Source organism: Rutilus rutilus (genome assembly GCF_951802725.1).
Source record: "Rutilus rutilus genome assembly, chromosome: 2".
NCBI classification, from domain to species: Eukaryota; Metazoa; Chordata; class Actinopteri; order Cypriniformes; family Leuciscidae; genus Rutilus; species Rutilus rutilus.
In genome coordinates, this window is record NC_140210.1 from 19,637,842 (window position 1) to 19,656,804 (window position 18,963).

An 18,963-nucleotide genomic window follows, 5' to 3' on the forward strand; every position below is an offset into this window, starting at 1 on the left:
AGGTTATTTCCTGTCTCATTGCCTTAATAAAATTAGTAACAAATATTTTTTATATTACGAATGTAAAATAATTATTGTCTCTGTACTACAATAAACCAGAGAGGCTACTGTAGATGTGATTTCAATCTCATTTAATTATTATTATTTAAATTTTTAATACATTTCTTTAATACTTTTTTTTTTGTATACAATTCAAGAGTGGATGTCTCTTTATTATACCTAAAGCAAAGCAAAATAAGGCTTTGCGAATAATAAAGCGAAGATGATGAACGACCGACAAGAGAGTGAACAGAACAAAAAATGAACAGACAGTATAAACAAGCAAGTTTGTTAGTCGCCAGCAGCTCCAGACAAACAATGCCATTCACAACTGTCCTTGCATTTCTTGGTTCTGCATGTGAAACGTATAGCAAAACGTGATAATATCTTGTGGCCACGAGATATTCATTTGTAGGAACGTTATAACCATATGTTGTGGCCATGTGATGTGAAGTCATGGCCTCGAGATCCGATGTTGAGGGAACAACATATTTTTCTCATGGTCACGACTTATGTTGAGGGAATGACATCTATTTCTCATGGCCATGAGTTTAATGCGTAAACCAACCTGTGTGACAATAGCAATCTGGAATTATCAGAAAGGGATATTATTATTATTACATTAATATTGCGAAATTAAGAAATTACTTTATTAACCTATATTATAGGCCTACTATTAAACTATATTATATTGCATGTGATATTGCCTATAGACAGTATTCAAATGAAGTTTGTCATCAATAAATGTTAAAAGAATACATAAGAACATAAAAATAATATAGGCCTACAAGAAAAATTTTTTATCCATCCCATAGCCTTTTAAATGTTCTCTGATCGTGTTTTTTTTTTTTTTTTTTTATAGCGTGAATGGTTAATGACTAATCATTTCTTAATTCCACACTTTTGTCATTATTATTTCAAAATAAAATAAGAATGTATTAATAACATCCATTAATAATCCCAGATTGCTAAAGTCAAGCATGTTTGTTTACGTACTGTATTAAACCTCGTGGCCGCAAGAAAAATGTTGTTCCCTCAACATCAGACTTCAAGGTCACGACTTCACATCGTTCACGTTCCCACGAGTTAATGTGATGTTCCCACAAATTAATATCTAGTGGTCACAACATATTAGCACGTTGCAATGAGTTAATATGAGTTCATAAACTAAGTGAACTGAACATGTCCCCTCCCAGTCACCATGATTCACTTTCAACAGCGTTTCTTAGAAATCGCTTACTGGACCTTTAAGTGGATGCAGTTAAAATATTGTTGCTTATATGTGAAGATGGATACAATTAAAGATAATCCAATGCATCTACTATTCAATTTCCATTTATTTTAGTATTCATAAAGACACACCTTCAAAAATATGGTTAGATCACACTCTAAGTGCAAAGTATACTCACACATTCCTGTAGAGTCTAGTGTAATACCAAGTGTAAAAGGGGTCACGATTGAAATGCCACTACTTACTCTTTCTTTTCCACTTCCTTGCACCAGTCCAACTCTATTTCCCTTCATACAGCCATTTATTGTAATGACTGGCTTGGAGGAGGTCTGTGTTTGTTTCTTGGCATGCAGGTGGGCAGCTATACATTCTCACAGGTACAATTTATCCTTGCACACAAGGCTTGGGTTCCTCCCAGTGAGGTCATGTTGTTTTCTTCAATCTGAGAAAGTAATCTCCCATTGTTTCCCTTCTATATGCAATTCCATTCGATCATATGGAAAACTGTGACAGCTATGGGGAAAAGATGTAAATAACAGTCCTGAATCATTCAAGTTTTTCAGGCATTCTGTCACTGCGGTGACTTCTTGCTTTCTCAACTGGTCCCATGATGTGTGTGTGTCATTAGGACTGCCTATTAAACATGTCATCACAATGGCAGCACCAGAGCAGCCTGTCTCTTTGGTTATCACTGAAGCATAACCACACTAAAACTGTGTGATGGGGTCCCTCAGCTCAGCGAACGTTACTGACTGCATCATATTCGGCTGCTGTTAGCATTAGTCTCCAATCGCACGGCTGCCGATGCCTTTTACAAAGAACTCTTATTCATTTTGAAACAATTAGCAATCTATCTAATGTTGTGTGCTAAAATAATTTGGATGGATTTAATCAATCAAACGTGACTAACTCAAAGTGACTTGTGCCGTGTTTGGTATCAAACCAAACGCTATTTAAAAAGTCATTTGCATACATCTGGGTTTTTCAGCTGGAAAAACTTTGAGTAGACCAATGGATTGCTTAAATGTGGCACATTGTGAATCTAAGCACATGGTTTAAAGCGCATGGAGCAAGTGAGTCCGAATTCACTTTTGCTAGTTTAACGACGGGGAAAATGGTCGGCGCACCCGGCGCATGGTCTAAAAGTGTTGTCCCTGTTCTCTTAATGAGTAATGGGTGTGTTTTGGGGCGTAACGTGCAATAAACCAATCAGAGTCTCATCTCCCATTCCCTTTAAAAGCCAGTTTCGTTCGCGCCATGGCGGATTCGCTATTTAAATGGCGGAATTTGCAAGCGGAAAGACTGAACGTGTTTCCTCCAGAGAGGAAACGGATCTGCTTGTGCGCGAGGTTAAAGCGCGCAAGCAGACCATCTACGGGACAATGTAATCCTTTTATTTTTAATATTTGGCGTGTTTGTGTGCTGCTGCGAGTCCCTGTGTGTGTAATAAGCAGAGTGTACGCGCGTTGTGCACCCGTCTGTATGTGCATATTACTATATAGACGCTCTTTAAATAACAAAAAAATACTGCACAGTCAATTGCCTTAAAATAGCAATGCGGCAACAATGCGCCTGAATACACCTTGTTTTCAGACCAGCACGCCCATGGGCGAACAGATGGACGCAAATGCATTTGCTATTTAAACAACGTGGCGCAGGACGTGAAAATGATAACTGCGTCGGGCTGAAACTACCAAAAAACACTTGTCGTTGCATTGCGCCGGGTGTATGATAGGGCCCTTTAAGTTAAGGGGAGGAGAAATATTCTCCCCAGAGACTTCATGGATCATGAAAGTAGTTTGTTCCGGCTAAGCACTTTAATTAATTAATGATTAATTAGTGTTGATTTAACACTAAATTAAATCCAGATTTGGAAGTGAGGCCTTCTCATTGATTTTTATAACTCTTGGCCTTCAGCTGTGTATGTGTGTGAGAGAGTAAAACAGAGGAAGCATTTAATTTGTTTCAAGCAAACTCTCAACAGTTTAACACGATTAGTTGGTAAATGTAATGCTAATAATCAGTTTATGAGACTGGCTGATGATGTTACACTATAGTAATAGTAGTATTGCTGTCCATATATCTTCGACATATGTTTTAAAGCAAAAGTGTATTTTTTATGTTAACATTTTTTATTCTAGCTAAATTTGTACTGTATATTGTACTAGCTAAATTTATTCACTAATACTTGTGTATATATAGCTCAATTTAAAAAAGTATACGTTTAAAAGGAAAGGAGAGAGTGTGTATTTATGTCCATTTATAAGACTATACTTTGTGTTATATTAACTTTCCATTAAATTTCACAAAACAATGGCTGTGGGAGTGATGGCAATTTCTGCAATCAAGCTCTCGATATATATATATACTGTATACAGTGCTATGCATAAGTTTAGACACCCATGCTAAAGTTGACTAAAAAGAGGAATAAAAAATCATCTTTTGGAAATTGAACTTAATGCCTTAATTTAAAAAAAATAGGAAAAATCCAACCTTTAAGGACACCAATTTTCTTTGTGAATGAATAATGTATCGTAAATAAATAAATGTTCTTCCTTAAAATACATGGTGCATAAGTCTGGACACCCCTATGTTAAATTCCCATGGAGGCAGGCAGATTTTTATTTTTAAAGGCCAGTTACTTCATGGATCCAGGATACTATGCATCCTGATAAAGTTAAAATAGCCCCACATCATCACATAGCCTTCACCATACCTAGAGATTGGCATGGAGTACTTTCCATAAGATCATCTCTCAATGCAAATCAAACCAGTTATTAGGCTAACTGAAATAAAACCATACCAATCTCTAGGTATGGTGAAGGCTATGTGATGATGTGGGGCTATTTTAATTCCAAAGGCCAAGGGAACTTTATCAGGATGCATAGTATCCTGGATCCATGAAGTAACTGGCCTTTAAAAATAAAAAAATCTGCCTGCCTCTATGGGAATTTAACATAGGGGTGTCCGAACTTATGCACCCTGTATTTTAAGGAAGAACATTTATTTATTTACGATACATTATTCATTCACAAAGAAAATTGGTGTCCTTAAAGGTTGGATTTTTCCTAATTTTTTTTAATTAAGGCATTAAGTTCAATTTCCAAAAGATGATTTTTTATTCCTCTTTTTAGTCAACTTTAGCATGGGTGTCTAAACGTATGCATAGCACTGTATATATATATATATATATATATATATATATATATATATATATATATATATATATAGTTGTTGTAGTTCCCATTCACCTCTATAAATGTTTACTCAACTATGACGACTCCTACTTCTGAGAATCCCAGAAATGTGAAAAGAGTCCATTACTTTTTAACAATATTACATTCTCAACATATCTGTTAAGTTATGCCAATATGTAGACCATGTAGACATCACAACTCATATTTTGTTCTACAACATAAATTACACCTTGTTTAACAAAGTGCCTTTTTTTTCCGCACAATACTAACAGTTTGGCAAATAAGAACTACAAGTTGCAGGAGTTGTAGTCCTCATTTAGCAAATCATTAGCAGCCCAACATTCATGTTTGAAGTATGAAATGCATGAAACAAAAATGTCAACGTCAAGTAATGTTAACTATCATGTAGTCAAGGGTCTCAGCATCTAGTGTCCCCTTTGGTTTGGGCAAGTGTGCGTGTGCTTGTGTACCTATGTAATTACACTCTTTGAAACTTCAAAACATCCTGTTATTTGCAGTAAAAAAAAAAGGGAAATATATAAATAAATAACAAGCCTTGCAATTAAATGTTACTTCCTCAAGTTATTTTTGGAGGACATGAGAGGGAAATGCAAATTGTGTTTATGAGTCCCGCAATTGTATTTTTTTTTAATCCAGTTATCCCCTTGAGGATAAGTACTGAAAGTAAGATGACAGTGTGCTGGCAGCTATTAGAGTTTCATCCTGAGAATTCCTCTCTACTGTGTGACACCACCTACTGTGACAGAATTAAACTGTAATGAGTTAATATCTTCTTGGCTTTTATTGAGGTTATGAGTCACCTCCATCATAATGCTCATGTGATGTAACGTCCATGTCTGAAACAGGTGCAACTTAAATGAAGAGACATGCGATAAATCCTTTTTCATGTTAAGGGTCGTACACACTGACAGTCGTACTGGGTTCAGCCTATCGACTGCGGTATCACATGAGCTCAACTTATCATTGGTAGTGGCCACATATAATTGCTGCTCATTTGCATAAAAGTTATAGCTCATTGTAAATGATTTTGGTCGCCTTACCAAAGCAAATCGTTGTCAATGTTTATATTCCTTTAGGTGCTTTATCGCAATAGCTTTATCCAGCTAAGATGGCGGATCTGCATATCCATTGGTTGATGTATAGCTTACTTATTTGCATAAGGTCGAGCAATTCTCAGTCACTTTGTTACTAAAAATAAATGACTCAGGTCACCATGTCACAGCAAACGTCTATGAATAGTGTGACATTTTATGTGAGTTTTGTTTTTCTCCAAAAAATATCTGGAAATGCCTGAAATGAGATAAATTTACTTGAGGAGTACAGCAACAGCATAAGATAACACGACTTGGTTTCTTATTTAATATAAGAAAGGTTTGTGTATTTTTTTTTTCACTTGTGTATACTGTACGTACAAAAGTGGAAAAATCCGCAAGTGCATTCAGACAAAATGCACTTATATTAAAGGAATATTTCACCCAAAAATTAAATTTCTGCCATTATTTACTCACCCTCATGTCTTTCTAAACCTGTATGACTTTTCTTTCTTCTGCTAAACACAAAATATATTTAGAAAAATGTTGGTAACCATTAAAACAACAACATCAACAATGTGGCATTTCTCAAAATATCTTCCTTTACGTTGCACATAAAGAAATTCATACAGTTTTGGAGTGATAAACGATGCATTTTTGAACAAACTACTCCTTTAAAAGATACATTCTCTGAAAACAAGTCTTAATGGCCCTGTTTACACCTGGTATTAAGATGCGCTTTGGTCAATCGGATCACGAGTGGACAACGCTAAATACAGGTGTCTAAAACGTTTTGAGCTTTGAAAATGCATTCAACCATATTACTTTCATAGTGTAGATGATCATGTGCTCGAATGCGTTCGAACAGCCACAGAAGACCGTCTACTGTCTTAGGGCCCTATTTTAACGATCTAAGCGTGTGGTCTAAAGCACACGGTGCAAGTGCACTAAGGGCGTGGCGTGTCCGAATCCACTTTTGCTAGTTTAACAACGGGAAAAATGGGTGCTGGGTGTGTTTTGGGGCGTAACGTGCAAAAAACCAATAAGAGTGTAATTTTCCATTCCCTTTAAAAACCAGTTACGCTCGCGGCATGGCGGATTCACTATTTACATGGCAGAATTTGCAAGCGGAAAGACTGAACGCTTCACCAGAGAGGAAACGGATCTGCTCGTGCGCAAGGTTAAAGCGTGCAAGCAGACCATCTACTGGACAAGCCGGATTCCACCATATCTTTATGTACACAATATTAATCTTTTACATTGTAATCCTTTTATTTTTATTTGTCTGCTGCGAGTCCCAGTGTGTGTAATAAACAGAGTGTACACGCGTTGGGGACCCGCCTATAGGCACATATTACTAAAGCGCTCTTTAAATAACAGTTCAGTTGGTCAATGGCGGAGTCTATTTCAGTTGCCTTAAAATAGCAACATGCCAACAATGCGCCTGAAGACACCTCGTTTTCCGACCATGGGCGCACAAATGAGCGCAAATGCATTTGCTATTTAAGGCAAGACACGGCAGGCAAAAACATCGTTTTTTTTTTACTGGTCAATTTTGAGATTTTTGGATATTTGTCTTCAATAACATGTCTTCTTTCAGACTTGTGGTGAAAAAAAGTCCAAAATACACATTTAGGTCTTTATTTGACTACACTTTGTCTGTTTGCGTCTGTAGATTTCTCATAAATTCAACAAAAGTTTGCGTTCTTAATCCTCCCGCTGCTCCGCGATCTCTGCCGTCAGCCTGTCATCAGATGCACCGTTAGGAAGCTCTCTCTCCCCTGTACAATCCTGTCGGATCCAAATATGGTCATTTCCTTTTTATCAGCAACCAATCGTGAAAGTAAAAGGGCTGAATGCGCAATCTCATTGGCTGATGATAAATCTTTAAAGCCCGTTTTCTCAAAATGCTCCAAGTCCGAAATCTCCACTTCAGTAGCACCTATATACACCAAACTTTCCAGTCTTGTAGCTATATTATGAAGACACTTACAGAGGGATTTGTAAATATATTATTCCTAGCCTGATTTCTATAACATTTTATTCCAAAAAACATGGCGAAAATCATTTTGTTAAGGCTATTGACAGTATTTTCTGATTTACAGGATAACAAAAGTAGATATCCATAAATCCCTCTGTAATTTTTTTCCCATCTAATATGTGAACACAATGAAAAAATAATTTTTAACCTGGCTTTATCCAATACTCAGATTTCGTTTTTTTTTATATATGCAAATTAGCACATATTTAATTAGATATTGCCTAATTTGCATATTTAAACAATTACAGAAAACTTGTAATACATTTTTTCCTCATCTTAATGTAGGTAATCAACTGGGAAAGTTTCATGGTGATATCTGCTAGTTAAAAATGTTACCCTATTCGCCTGTAGTGTCTCGCCTTAAACGTGGAACAGGACGTGGAAATGATAACTGCGTCAGGCTGGCGCTGCATTGCATTGATTTACTTCACTTTGTTTGTCACTAAGTCACAAGTTTATAAATTTAGACATCTGTTTATTTTCATTTCCCCTTTTGTTATGTTCGGACATGATTCAGACACACTGACTAAATGAGTGTTTGGGGACATTTCAGGCTTCAAAAACATGTAATTGTTAATAAAAATAAATATTAGTTATGATTCATTTAAAAAAAAAATCCATCTAAATAACCTGATAAGCATTAGTTTAACTTGCAAGTATCCACATGGTCTGTCCTTGTTACCTGTGTTTCTGTCCAGTAATTAACCTAGAGATAGGCACTGTGGGAACGGGGAGAGGGAGTTGTTTGAAGGCATTAGAGAAGGGGAAGAAAAAGAAAGTGTGGGGGTAGGGGGGTGACAAACTGAAATTGCCATCTCTTCTCTGCGCAAATGAAGGATGGAGTGGTGGCCACTAATGTCCTTCGACAGCTAAAGAGGAATTACTGCCAGCTTAAATTTTCTCAATTGTAATGCTGCTGTTGGTTCTGATTTGATGCCAAATACCCTCTTTTCATATTTGCTTGACGCTACTAATTCGACTGAGCATCAACAACAGCACTGCTATCATCACTATAACGTCTAGCTGTGCAGCACACAGTTTGTGTGCCACATAGAAAATTGATTTACTGTGGATTATACATCATTATAAAAACATACAAGTAATCATTTAAATATAAACCGCACACCACATGCATTAGAAAACATTTCTAATATTCTGAGTCATTTGTTTTATTAATTGAGATTTAAGTATAGTATTGGCACATTTGAAGTAAACATGTTTGTGCTCTTGACATGAAAAGGGCTTCTTAGGTGGCTGCGTTATAGACGTCAAATCACTATCACAATCACTAATTAAATACTTTTTGATGAGTAATAAAACAAAAGCAGATGCGCCCAATAAATGTGTATTAAGGCAGGGTAGACATTATTGTCTATGATGACAGCTAATTTAGATTAAATCCTTAAAGGAAATCTTTGCTTCTAAGAAAAAATGTCATGGGCGTTCTCAGCCAGTTCTCTTGTTTGAAGTTAAATAAATATGTTAGTTCGGATATTGGATTGAATTTAATTGGATCGGTGGTAGCAGAGTTGGTTTTAATAAAGAAGATTAAAAACCCCTTTCATGACCTACCCAAAATAATGGGGGGGAAACATACTTAAATATTCCTTCACAGATTTCAGAAGAGAGAGAGAGAGAGAGAGAGAGAGAGAGAGAGAGGGGGGGGGGGGAGGGGGGGAGGGTGTGTGAAAAAAAATCTGACTGAAGGGGACAAAAAGAGGACACAATCTGCTGAGGCGCGCACAATGGCCTCAAGAGAGGTATCATAAACGGTAATAACAAATAACAGCCTCACACACACAGATGCACGCACAAACACGCTTCTCTCCCCGCAAAACCTTCAGGACAAAATCCTCAATTTGCAATTATAAATAAAAACTGGTCATACAAGCAAGCGAACAATTCATGTGACTTCAGTGGACACGCACACACTTACAGACAGACCACGCAGCGCACGGCAGTGGGTAATAGTTCAGTTTATTTATCTTATGTCACACATGCAGTGCGTTACAGTCAACCAGCAGTTGAATCTGAAGTTCGGCAGCTTTTTCTTTCACGGCATTATCTTATTTAATCAGGAAGCTGAAAGAGAAGGGAAGAGAAAAATAGAGTGAGAAGGAAAAAGAGAAGAGTGTGAATGATTAAATGTTCGCTGACTGGAAGTGACGTCATCGTCCAATCATTATGAGAAGATCTCTATAGACTGTAAAAGGTCATTCACTAGAGTCTTTTGAAGGAGTCACTATTGACAGTGCTTTTGAAGGAATCTTATGAAAATGAATCATTCTCGTTTACTTCCATTCACCGACTCATTTTACGGTCAGGGAAACTTGTAAAGACTTTGCTTCCTTTTCCTTCCTACAAACTCGGACTCTATAGCAATATATCCTTGGACTTAAGCCTGGTTCACACGGGACGATTTTAAAATTGTCGGCCGATTTTCCAAACCTGAGAGACCCCACACACGGCGATAAAAAATCACGGGTCTAACAGTTTTGGTCGTACAGTGTGTGGTGCGCAGCCACACGGCAAAATCAACACGTCACACACGAACCGATTTGACTCCCGAGCATTCCCAGGTCAGACGGGAAATCTCGCAAAATCCCTCGAGATCAAACGTGACTTCAGAGTAAACAATCATGGCGGACGAATAGGATGCAGTACGTGGCGATAGTTTGTAGTTTGTTTTTAACCGAAAAAACCCCCCTCCATCTCCAACGTCCACCGGACTTTCTGGTGCGCCATTTGATTTTGTTTCCCGGCGCTTCCTTGCCTCCTCGTCACCTCGCTTTCTGATTGGCTACACGCCACAGTCCACAGGCTGCGTGCTCGTTTGTCCCCGGGGGACACCAAACACGAGGAGAAATCGGGCCAAAAAAATCCAACATGTTGGATATCCCCGATTTGAGATCGGAGCGGTCCCGACGTCCTTCCGAGCAGACGAGAGCAGTCTTAACACACCACACTCGGCAGGAATATCTGATCAGATTATTTTACGATAATCGGAGCATCCTTAAGATGGTCGGAAGGGGTGAATCGGGGCTAAAATCGGCCTAATTATCCTGCCGTGTGAACCAGGCTTTAGTCAAGCTAAGTTAACCCCAAAGCTTGACAGATGAAAATAGAGCTAAACATTATAATGCTCAAACACTATCTGCAGAATCCTTTAGAAGATCTATTCACATAAATGTTTTATTAAAGTGATCCTATTTAGCTTTTTTACATTTACAACTTTCTTTAGTGTGTAATCTTGTTGTTTGAGCATGAAAAAGGTCTGCAGAGTTACAAAGTTCACTCAAAATGGAGTTATTCTCTATATCAGTGCACACTGTTTCTGAACTCCCTGAAATGCTTAAATTGTAGCCTTCAGTTTTCTTTCGGGAACGTACACACCACAATCCTACCACACGCATACACAAAAAAAAGGGGGTGAAGCCTGCCTGAGTTGCGTTAGTAGTGTGTTGAAACTAGCAGTTATGGTAAGGGGTGTGATATTTCTGAAACACGCTCAAAGCGTTGACTAATCACAACACACTCTAGCCGACCAATCAGAGCACATAGTACTTTTCAGAAGGAGGGGCCTCATAGAGACCAGAACCAAACAGGGGTGCGTTTCCCGAACAACGATGTAACTCGCTGCTTAACTACCATAGTACGATGCATCGTTGAATAAATCAACTAGCTAGTCACGACTGTTTCCCAAAACCGTATTGTCGTAAAGTGGTCGTTCAACCACGTTCGTTTATGACGTCACGCGCGTGGTGGAGTAATAACTTCTTTTAATGAATCTGTTTGAGATCGAAGTAACGCTAGATGTTTTGCTATAAATTACAGACATGGCATCTGAGGACTATTTATCATTTTTCTCAGTTATTTTGCTTTATTTCCAGATTCAATCATAGGTTCGTTCTTACATAATAGAGCACGTTCGCACATGCGCACTCTGGTTGTACTGAATGTCAGCTTGCTTATTTTGCTCAAGATAAGGATTTATTAAGTCCACGTCATGCAAACTAGAAACTATGCTTCTAACCACAGGTCGAGAGCTGTCGTTCCAACTACACAACTTTGCGATGCTGTTTGCGGATGTTCGTTATAACGACGGAACTTGCGAACATAGTTGGCTAACGATGCTTTTGGGAAACGCACCCCTGAGCGTTACTGACAGACTGGGAAGAGAGGTGCTGCAATAATTTAAAATATGTAAAAAAAATTACATTCAAGCATGAAAACCTATTCTAGTAGACCCCCCCAAAAAAATCAAGACTTTGAAAAAGGGCATAATAGGTCCCCTTTAAAGAAATCGGTTGTGGTTGTGATAGAAATTGGTCGAAATGTGTTTACAGTAATGCACTTGGATGTCTAGTTTAAATGTGCAGCTTGTATTCTAATAATAATTATAAATAACTGTTCATTGTTTGAACCGTAAAGTTGTCTAAATTGTCATTTAGCAGTGGGACTACAGTTCCAGAGAGATGAATTTATTATTTATTTGTTTTTTATTACTGACGAAATTCATCTTAGTGGAGAAAGCTCCAAGTAACAGTACTTTGAAAATAGTTAGAATAACTCAGGGGGCCCTATTTTAACGATCTGAAACGCAAGTGTCAAAGCGCAAAGCGCAAGTAACTTTGTGGGCGGGTCTTGACTCTTGCGCCTGGCGCAAATCTAAAAAGGGTTGGTCTGAAGTAGCTTCATTATTCATAGGTGTGGTTTGGGCGTAACGTGAAATAAACCAATCAGAGCAACATCTCACATTCCCTTTAAGAGCAGGCGCGCTTGTTCCAAAGCGGATTCCTATTATAACGGCGGATTTGCCAGGCGCACGACAGGAGCGGTTCAAGGCCGAGGAGACCGACGTTCTCGTCAGGGACGTTGGGGATGGAGAAACACACCCAAATTAACTTCGGTTAAACAGGCGTATGATAATTTGAGTAAATGTGTAAGCTAGATGTATGCTTTTATAATAAAATGTCTGTCTATCTATCTATCTATCTATCTATCTATCTATCTATCTATCTATCTATCTATCTATCTATCTATCTATCTATCTATCTATCTATCTATCTATCTATCTATCTATCTATCGTAATAATGTATGATTTGCAAAAATGATAACTGCTGCATCTGTGTGTAGATGAGAGAATCAAAGTGTATGCGCGTTGTGCACACGCTACATTGATTAAGGCCAAGCATGCGCCCTTAAAATAGCATATGAATAACATGCGCAACGCGCCACTGACTTTAAACTGTTTTTTTTCGGTTAGTGCCTCAATTGTTTTCTAAACCTGTAAAATAGCATGAGGGAACGTTTGCGCCCGAACACGCCTCCTCTTTGCGCTGAACCGCTCCGGGGAGCGCAAGTGTATTTCTTAGTTAACCGACGTGCATCTGTGGAGGGAAAAGTCCGCTTTGCGCGGGTGCAAAATAGGAATGATACATGCGTCAGTGTACAAAGTCAATTGCGCTGGGTGCAAGATAGGGCCCAGGGTGTGTATATCATGCGAGAGTTATATGTTCTCACCAGCTTTAAATGGACTTGGCATAAGCTGTACTACTATTCTACTACAAGTCATTGTAATTAGTCTCATGCTAACATTAAGTCTTGTGGCTGTGCTTTCATATAATATTAGTGCATTCTAACATTTAATCCAGAGCTCAAATTTTGTCTGGTAGACTTCCACTGTAAGTGCATTACTGTAAAATCTTGTTTGTGTGTGTGGGAAAAAGGTAATCAACAGCATGTCGTTCATCGAGCTTAACTTCAATTGAACCCATAACATTTCTGTAAAAGTCAAAGCAGAGAAAAACATAAAAAAAACATTTATATTACACTGCACAACAAATACTTCAGTACAAAAAGAGTTAGCAACGATATACTGCATTACATCTTACCTGTAAGGATAACCATGATATTTTGATCTGAAGATGGACAGCAGGAAGCTAAAGAAGAACACCACTAAACCAAGCCCTACAAGACAGATAACTGTAAAACAGAAAAAAACAAAAGCACAGTGAGTGTCAATCTCTTAATGAGCTAAATAATGCTTACATTGATTAAACTTGATTAGTATGCTACAATGGTATTCTATAATGGGATTAAGCCGTTGGTGAAAATCACTTTTCATGATCTTTGATCTAAGCGCTAATCCCGAACAGCCATCTTAAATTAAGCCATTACTAATGAATGAAACAATAATCGCTACTTAAATGCTTATAAAACATGCTGCATCAGCTTCTTGAGATAGTGCCCAAAATTTTATAACCTGTTAAATCACATTATAAAGTGACTTTAAAGATTAGTCAATGATCCCTTAAACATTGTGCTATTGGAATAAAAAAAAGCTGATTTTATCAAGGAAATAAAATAAATAATTCACAATACTGCAGCTCAACACTGAAACTGGTCAGTGCATGTTCTTTGCCTACTGCTCCCAAATAAATATCTGGATTGAGCATGCATATTTAAAATCATTTATTATGCACTTTAGTATACACTGACAAATGCAAAATTTATAGCATCCAAAGAGACAGAAAACTGCACAAGTTTTTTTTACTAATGTCTGACTTAGATGGACTGAACAGAAGAAATGAACCAGAGAAGTTTCCATGTCAAAGAATTCGGAGCCCCAGAGCAAACCTACCTATTACATAATCACTTTTAAAAGGGACCTATTATACCCGTTTCAGTTGTCCCCAGGTTGTGTCTGAACTTTCAGCTCAAAATACCCCACAGATATTTTGACATTTCAGTTCTTCATCATCATGAAAGTTTATTATCTGCATGCGTTTTAAAGCCATATCAGTCTTAACTTCTGATATATGGTTTTCTAAGCGCACACATCCGAAGCACACGCTCAGAGAGCTGGATGTCAGACGGCACACCGTGTGTGTATTAAACTAAGCTCTCTTTCACGTCTGATTGCGCTTAAACTGTCAAATACACACAAAGTTATGCCAAAAACATACAAAGATGTCTGTTTGTGAAAGTAAACAGCAAGTAAAGAAATCGCATGTGTATATGTGACCCTGGACCACAAAACCAGTCACATGGGTCAGTTTTTTTAAATTGAGATATCGAGAAAATCGCCTCTAAAGTTGTCCATTTATGTTAGCGATTGTGTTGCATTCACTCACAAAAATAAATGTTTTATATATTTACGGAAAGGAAATTTACAAAATATCTTCATGGAACATGATCTTTACTTAATATCCAAATTTTTGGCATAAAAGAAAAATCAATAATTTTGACCCATACAATAATGTGACTGGTTTTGTGATCCAGGGTCACATATTAGATCTGTGTATTTAAGTGAAAGCAGCGTAATATACAGTACCTATATATGCTGTTAATATGAATCAAACAACAAAAGAAAAACAGGAAATCACTCAGTGCTGCTATTAAATGCTCTGGCGAGGAGATAAACATGACGGACTGTGTACAGCTCACTGAGGGCGGGGTCTATGCTAATAGGGCAGAGTCCGTCATCAGTAGTGCGCGGGGTCTGTGCATTTGTGACATAACAAAAGCTAGAATTAGCAAATGGCTTGTTCTGAGAAACCTATGATTTATGGGGATTAAAAAAAGAGGAGAAGGTGCATTTTTACTATGGCAGAGTGGTTTTGTACACACACTGCAACACACATGTATGTTCAAACACCATGTAAAAGTGAATTTTGCATAATAGGTAAACATTTCCAGAAAGTTAGCTTTGGCAAGCTGTTTCAAACTGAAGAAAAATGTTGTCATTTTGGCCTAATTTTGTTCGAAATGACATAACACCAGTTTATTCTAAAAGTAAATATCAGTGCCTGGTTGCATAAAGCACCTTAAGTGTAATTTTCCCTTAAGTTCGCCCTTATGTTTCCCTTAAACCTAAGGGTGTTGCAGAAAAAAACCCTTAAGTGTTACTTAAGGGTTTCTTTAAGTGAAACATCATAAACACCTAGAATTTCCCTTAACTGCTGTTTTTTCACTTAAGTAATCCCTTAAAAAGCGTTAAGTGTTGCATAAAACCCCTTAACGGTTTCCCTAAGTATAACTTAAAGGTATAGCGAGGATTTTCTTTTTCCAGGTGGATCATCAAGACTATTGGTCCTCCTAAGTGTCAATCATTCTGGTGATATGTTTATGTAAGGCCGTCGTACGTGCTCGTGCACACGATTCACACGATGGCGTGCGCTCAAAACACAGGTTGGGCTTCCCACTGATGCCTCAGTCGCAAAGTTTCTACTTGACAGGTAAAGTTTGTCATGCTATTTGGAGAAATCCATTTAAAATCACTGCTAGTAAAAGTTAATGTAAGCTATGATTAGCTCGTGTATGCTCTCTCGTGCACACGTTTAATAGGCAGGTAGAGTGTTGCGCATGTGCATTTTTTCAAAAAGTGGAGAGGGCGGTTCTTTTCTAAAATTCGGGAAAATCCTCCGCTATACCTTTAAGGTTTGGAAATCGTAACCTTAAGAGTAACGCGGACAAAAATAAGACGACATGGCTGAATTTATGGAACCAGCTGAAGATCATTATGTGCCAAGAAGAATTTTTAGGGATAGGGAGAACCCTTCGGACCATCTTAGCGATGAAAAATTGTTGCAAGAATACCGATTTGATCGACGCGCAATATTTGACATCGCTAACAAACTAGACGGTGACCTTGACCATGTCACACATCGCAACCACTCTTTACCTGCGGTGTTACAACTGCTTATAGCACTGCGTTTTTTTGCAAATGGGAGTTTTCAGACGGTAGTGGGAGATGTTTTCCACGTGCATACATTTTTAAAATATAATAAATAATTTTTAAATAAAGTTTTTTTCGGAAAGCAGGTTTTCCTCGCATATGTGGTGTTATTAACGGCACACATATCAGAATACAGGCGCCCCAAACACATTAAGACCAGTACGTAAACAGATAAGTTTTGCGTATCTATGGCAACAACAGACTTTTATAATGTGAATTCAGGATCGCTAAGGTGCTTTATGCAACCGGGCACAGGGTCTTAAAAATAAACATTATTCATTGTTTTTTTTTGCAGCCCCTTAGGGTCAAAATATATTTTTTAGAGTTCTTCAGTTAGCTAAATAGTTCTTGATATACAGTGAGGAAAATAAGTATTTGAACACCCTGCTATTTTGCAAGTTCTCCCACTTAGAAATCATGGAGGGGTCTGAAATTGTCATCGTAGGTGAATGTCCACTGTGAGAGACATAATCTAAAAAAAAAAAAATCCAGAAATCACAATATATGATTTTTTAACTATTTATTTGTATGATACAGCTGCAAATAAGTATTTGAACACCTGTCTATCAGCTAGAATTCTGACCCTCAAAGACCTGTTAGTCTGCCTTTAAAATGTCCACCTCCACTCCATTTATTATCCTAAATTAGATGCACCTGTTTGAGGTCGTTAGCTGCATAAAGACACCTGTCCACCCCATACAATCAGTAAGAATCCAACTACTAACATGGCCAAGACCAAAGAGCTGTCCAAAGACACTAGAGACAAAATTATACACCTCCACAAGGCTGGAAAGGGCTACGGGGAAATTGCCAAGCAGCTTGGTGAAAAAAGGTCCACTGTTGGAGCAATCATTAGAAAATGGAAGAAGCTAAACATGACTGTCAATCTCCCTCGGACTGGGGCTCCATGCAAGATCTCACCTCGTGGGGTCTCAATGATCCTAAGAAAGGTGAGAAATCAGCCCAGAACTACACGGGAGGAGCTGGTCAATGACCTGAAAAGAGCTGGGACCACCGTTTCCAAGGTTACTGTTGGTAATACACTAAGATGTCATGGTTTGAAATCATGCATGGCACGGAAGGTTCCCCTGCTTAAACCAGCACATGTCAAGGCCCGTCTTAAGTTTGCCAATGACAATTTGGATGATCCAGAGGAGTCATGGGAGAAAGTCATGTGGTCAGATGAGACCAAAATAGAACTTTTTGGTCATAATTCCACTAAACGTGTTTGGAGGAAGAAGAATGATGAGTACCATCCCAAGAACACCATCCCTACTGTGAAGCATGGGGGTGATAGCATCATGCTTTGGGGGTGTTTTTCTGCACATGGGACAGGGCGACTGCACTGGGGCCATGGAGAGGATGACCGGGGCCATGTATTGCGAGATTTTGGGGAACAACCTCCTTCCCTCAGTTAGAGCATAGAAGATGGGTCGAGGCTGGGTCTTCCAACATGACAATGACCCGAAGCACACAGCCAGGATAACCAAGGAGTGGCTCTGTAAGAAGCATATCAAGGTTCTAGCGTGGCCTAGCCAGTCTCCAGACCTAAACCCAATAGAGAATCTTTGGAGGGAGCTCAAACTCCGTGTTTCTCAGCGACAACGATGACAATTTCAGACCCCTCCATGATTTCTAAGTGGGAGAACTTGCAAAATAGCAGGGTGTTCAAATACTTATTTTCCTCACTGTATATCCTTTTTGTTCTAGGTACCTTTTTACAGAGAGGAAAGTCCTGGTTTCTTTAAAGGCACAAGATGGTATCCAAATGGCTGCATGTGTGTGCGAGAGAGTCAGCGTGTAAGTAGTAAACATTTTAAAGAGCGAGGCAGTGGCAGCTGCTGTTAGCTGAATGAGAAGCTAATCAGAGCTTAATCAAAGTGTGTTAACCTCCTCAAAAGAGAGGGGCACCTCCAATTACACCACACCACCAGCACTGTTCCTCTCCAGATTAGTCACCCAGAAACACCCTCAGAACACACATACACGGAGAGCTTTTAATTTAAAGTTTCAGTATCTACTGAACTTCCCTAAAGACTTGTTTTCAAGGCTTCATGTGACAGCGTTTACTCTGAGACCTTGATGTTCTCGAGCCTATTATCATTTCCCTGACACGTTACACAAGCCTTCCCATAAGACACGCGGTAGTAGCCGCAAAACGACTCTGCATTACACAAAAATGACGAACATTACTAACTAAGATGTGACATTTAAAATCTGCTAAACATTTACTTTCAGGGTCGTCTGTGTCACTGGGTAACTAATGTGATGTTGCTGAATAACAGCATTCTGGTGCAATCACATTTGGCTGACTTTCCTACAACTGGATGGAGTCGCTTGCCGTAAATGTTTCTGCGGGGGGAGTGGTGTTTAAAAGTACAGCGCCACTACTCCGGCAATCTTCATTTAGCATTTTCCTATTTTAAATGCTTCGAGTCAGTGTGTTTCCTTGACGACTACTGGGTTTGATCAACCACTCACTGTGTAAGTATTCTTATTCTGCATAACAGCAATTAACATTTTTAAGTCACCAGAGGTTGAGGTTTTTTGCATGTACGGTACTGTCTGTTTTAGATAGAAGAAAAAGTACAAAAATGATACAAAATTAAAAGAATGGTTCACCCAAAAAAGGTGGGGTTTTTTTTGTTCAATACAATGAATG

At 38.4% G+C, this 18,963-nt stretch overlaps 1 protein-coding gene across 1 annotated transcript in view; it reads right to left on the reverse strand.

The window, feature by feature from the left end:
• Positions 1 to 9,527: 9,527 nt before the first annotated feature.
• The window catches only part of tusc3 (tumor suppressor candidate 3), a 97,071-nt gene continuing 87,635 nt past the window's right edge, over positions 9,528 to 18,963 (reverse strand). Inside the window, exons 9-10 of the mRNA XM_084402170.1 lie at positions 13,456 to 13,546; positions 9,528 to 9,642 (exon numbers count right to left, since the gene is read on the reverse strand). Of these exons, the coding sequence (XP_084258296.1) occupies positions 9,627 to 9,642; positions 13,456 to 13,546 (107 nt within the window). The 3' untranslated portion in view covers positions 9,528 to 9,626. The remainder of the gene's footprint in view (positions 9,643 to 13,455; positions 13,547 to 18,963) is intronic.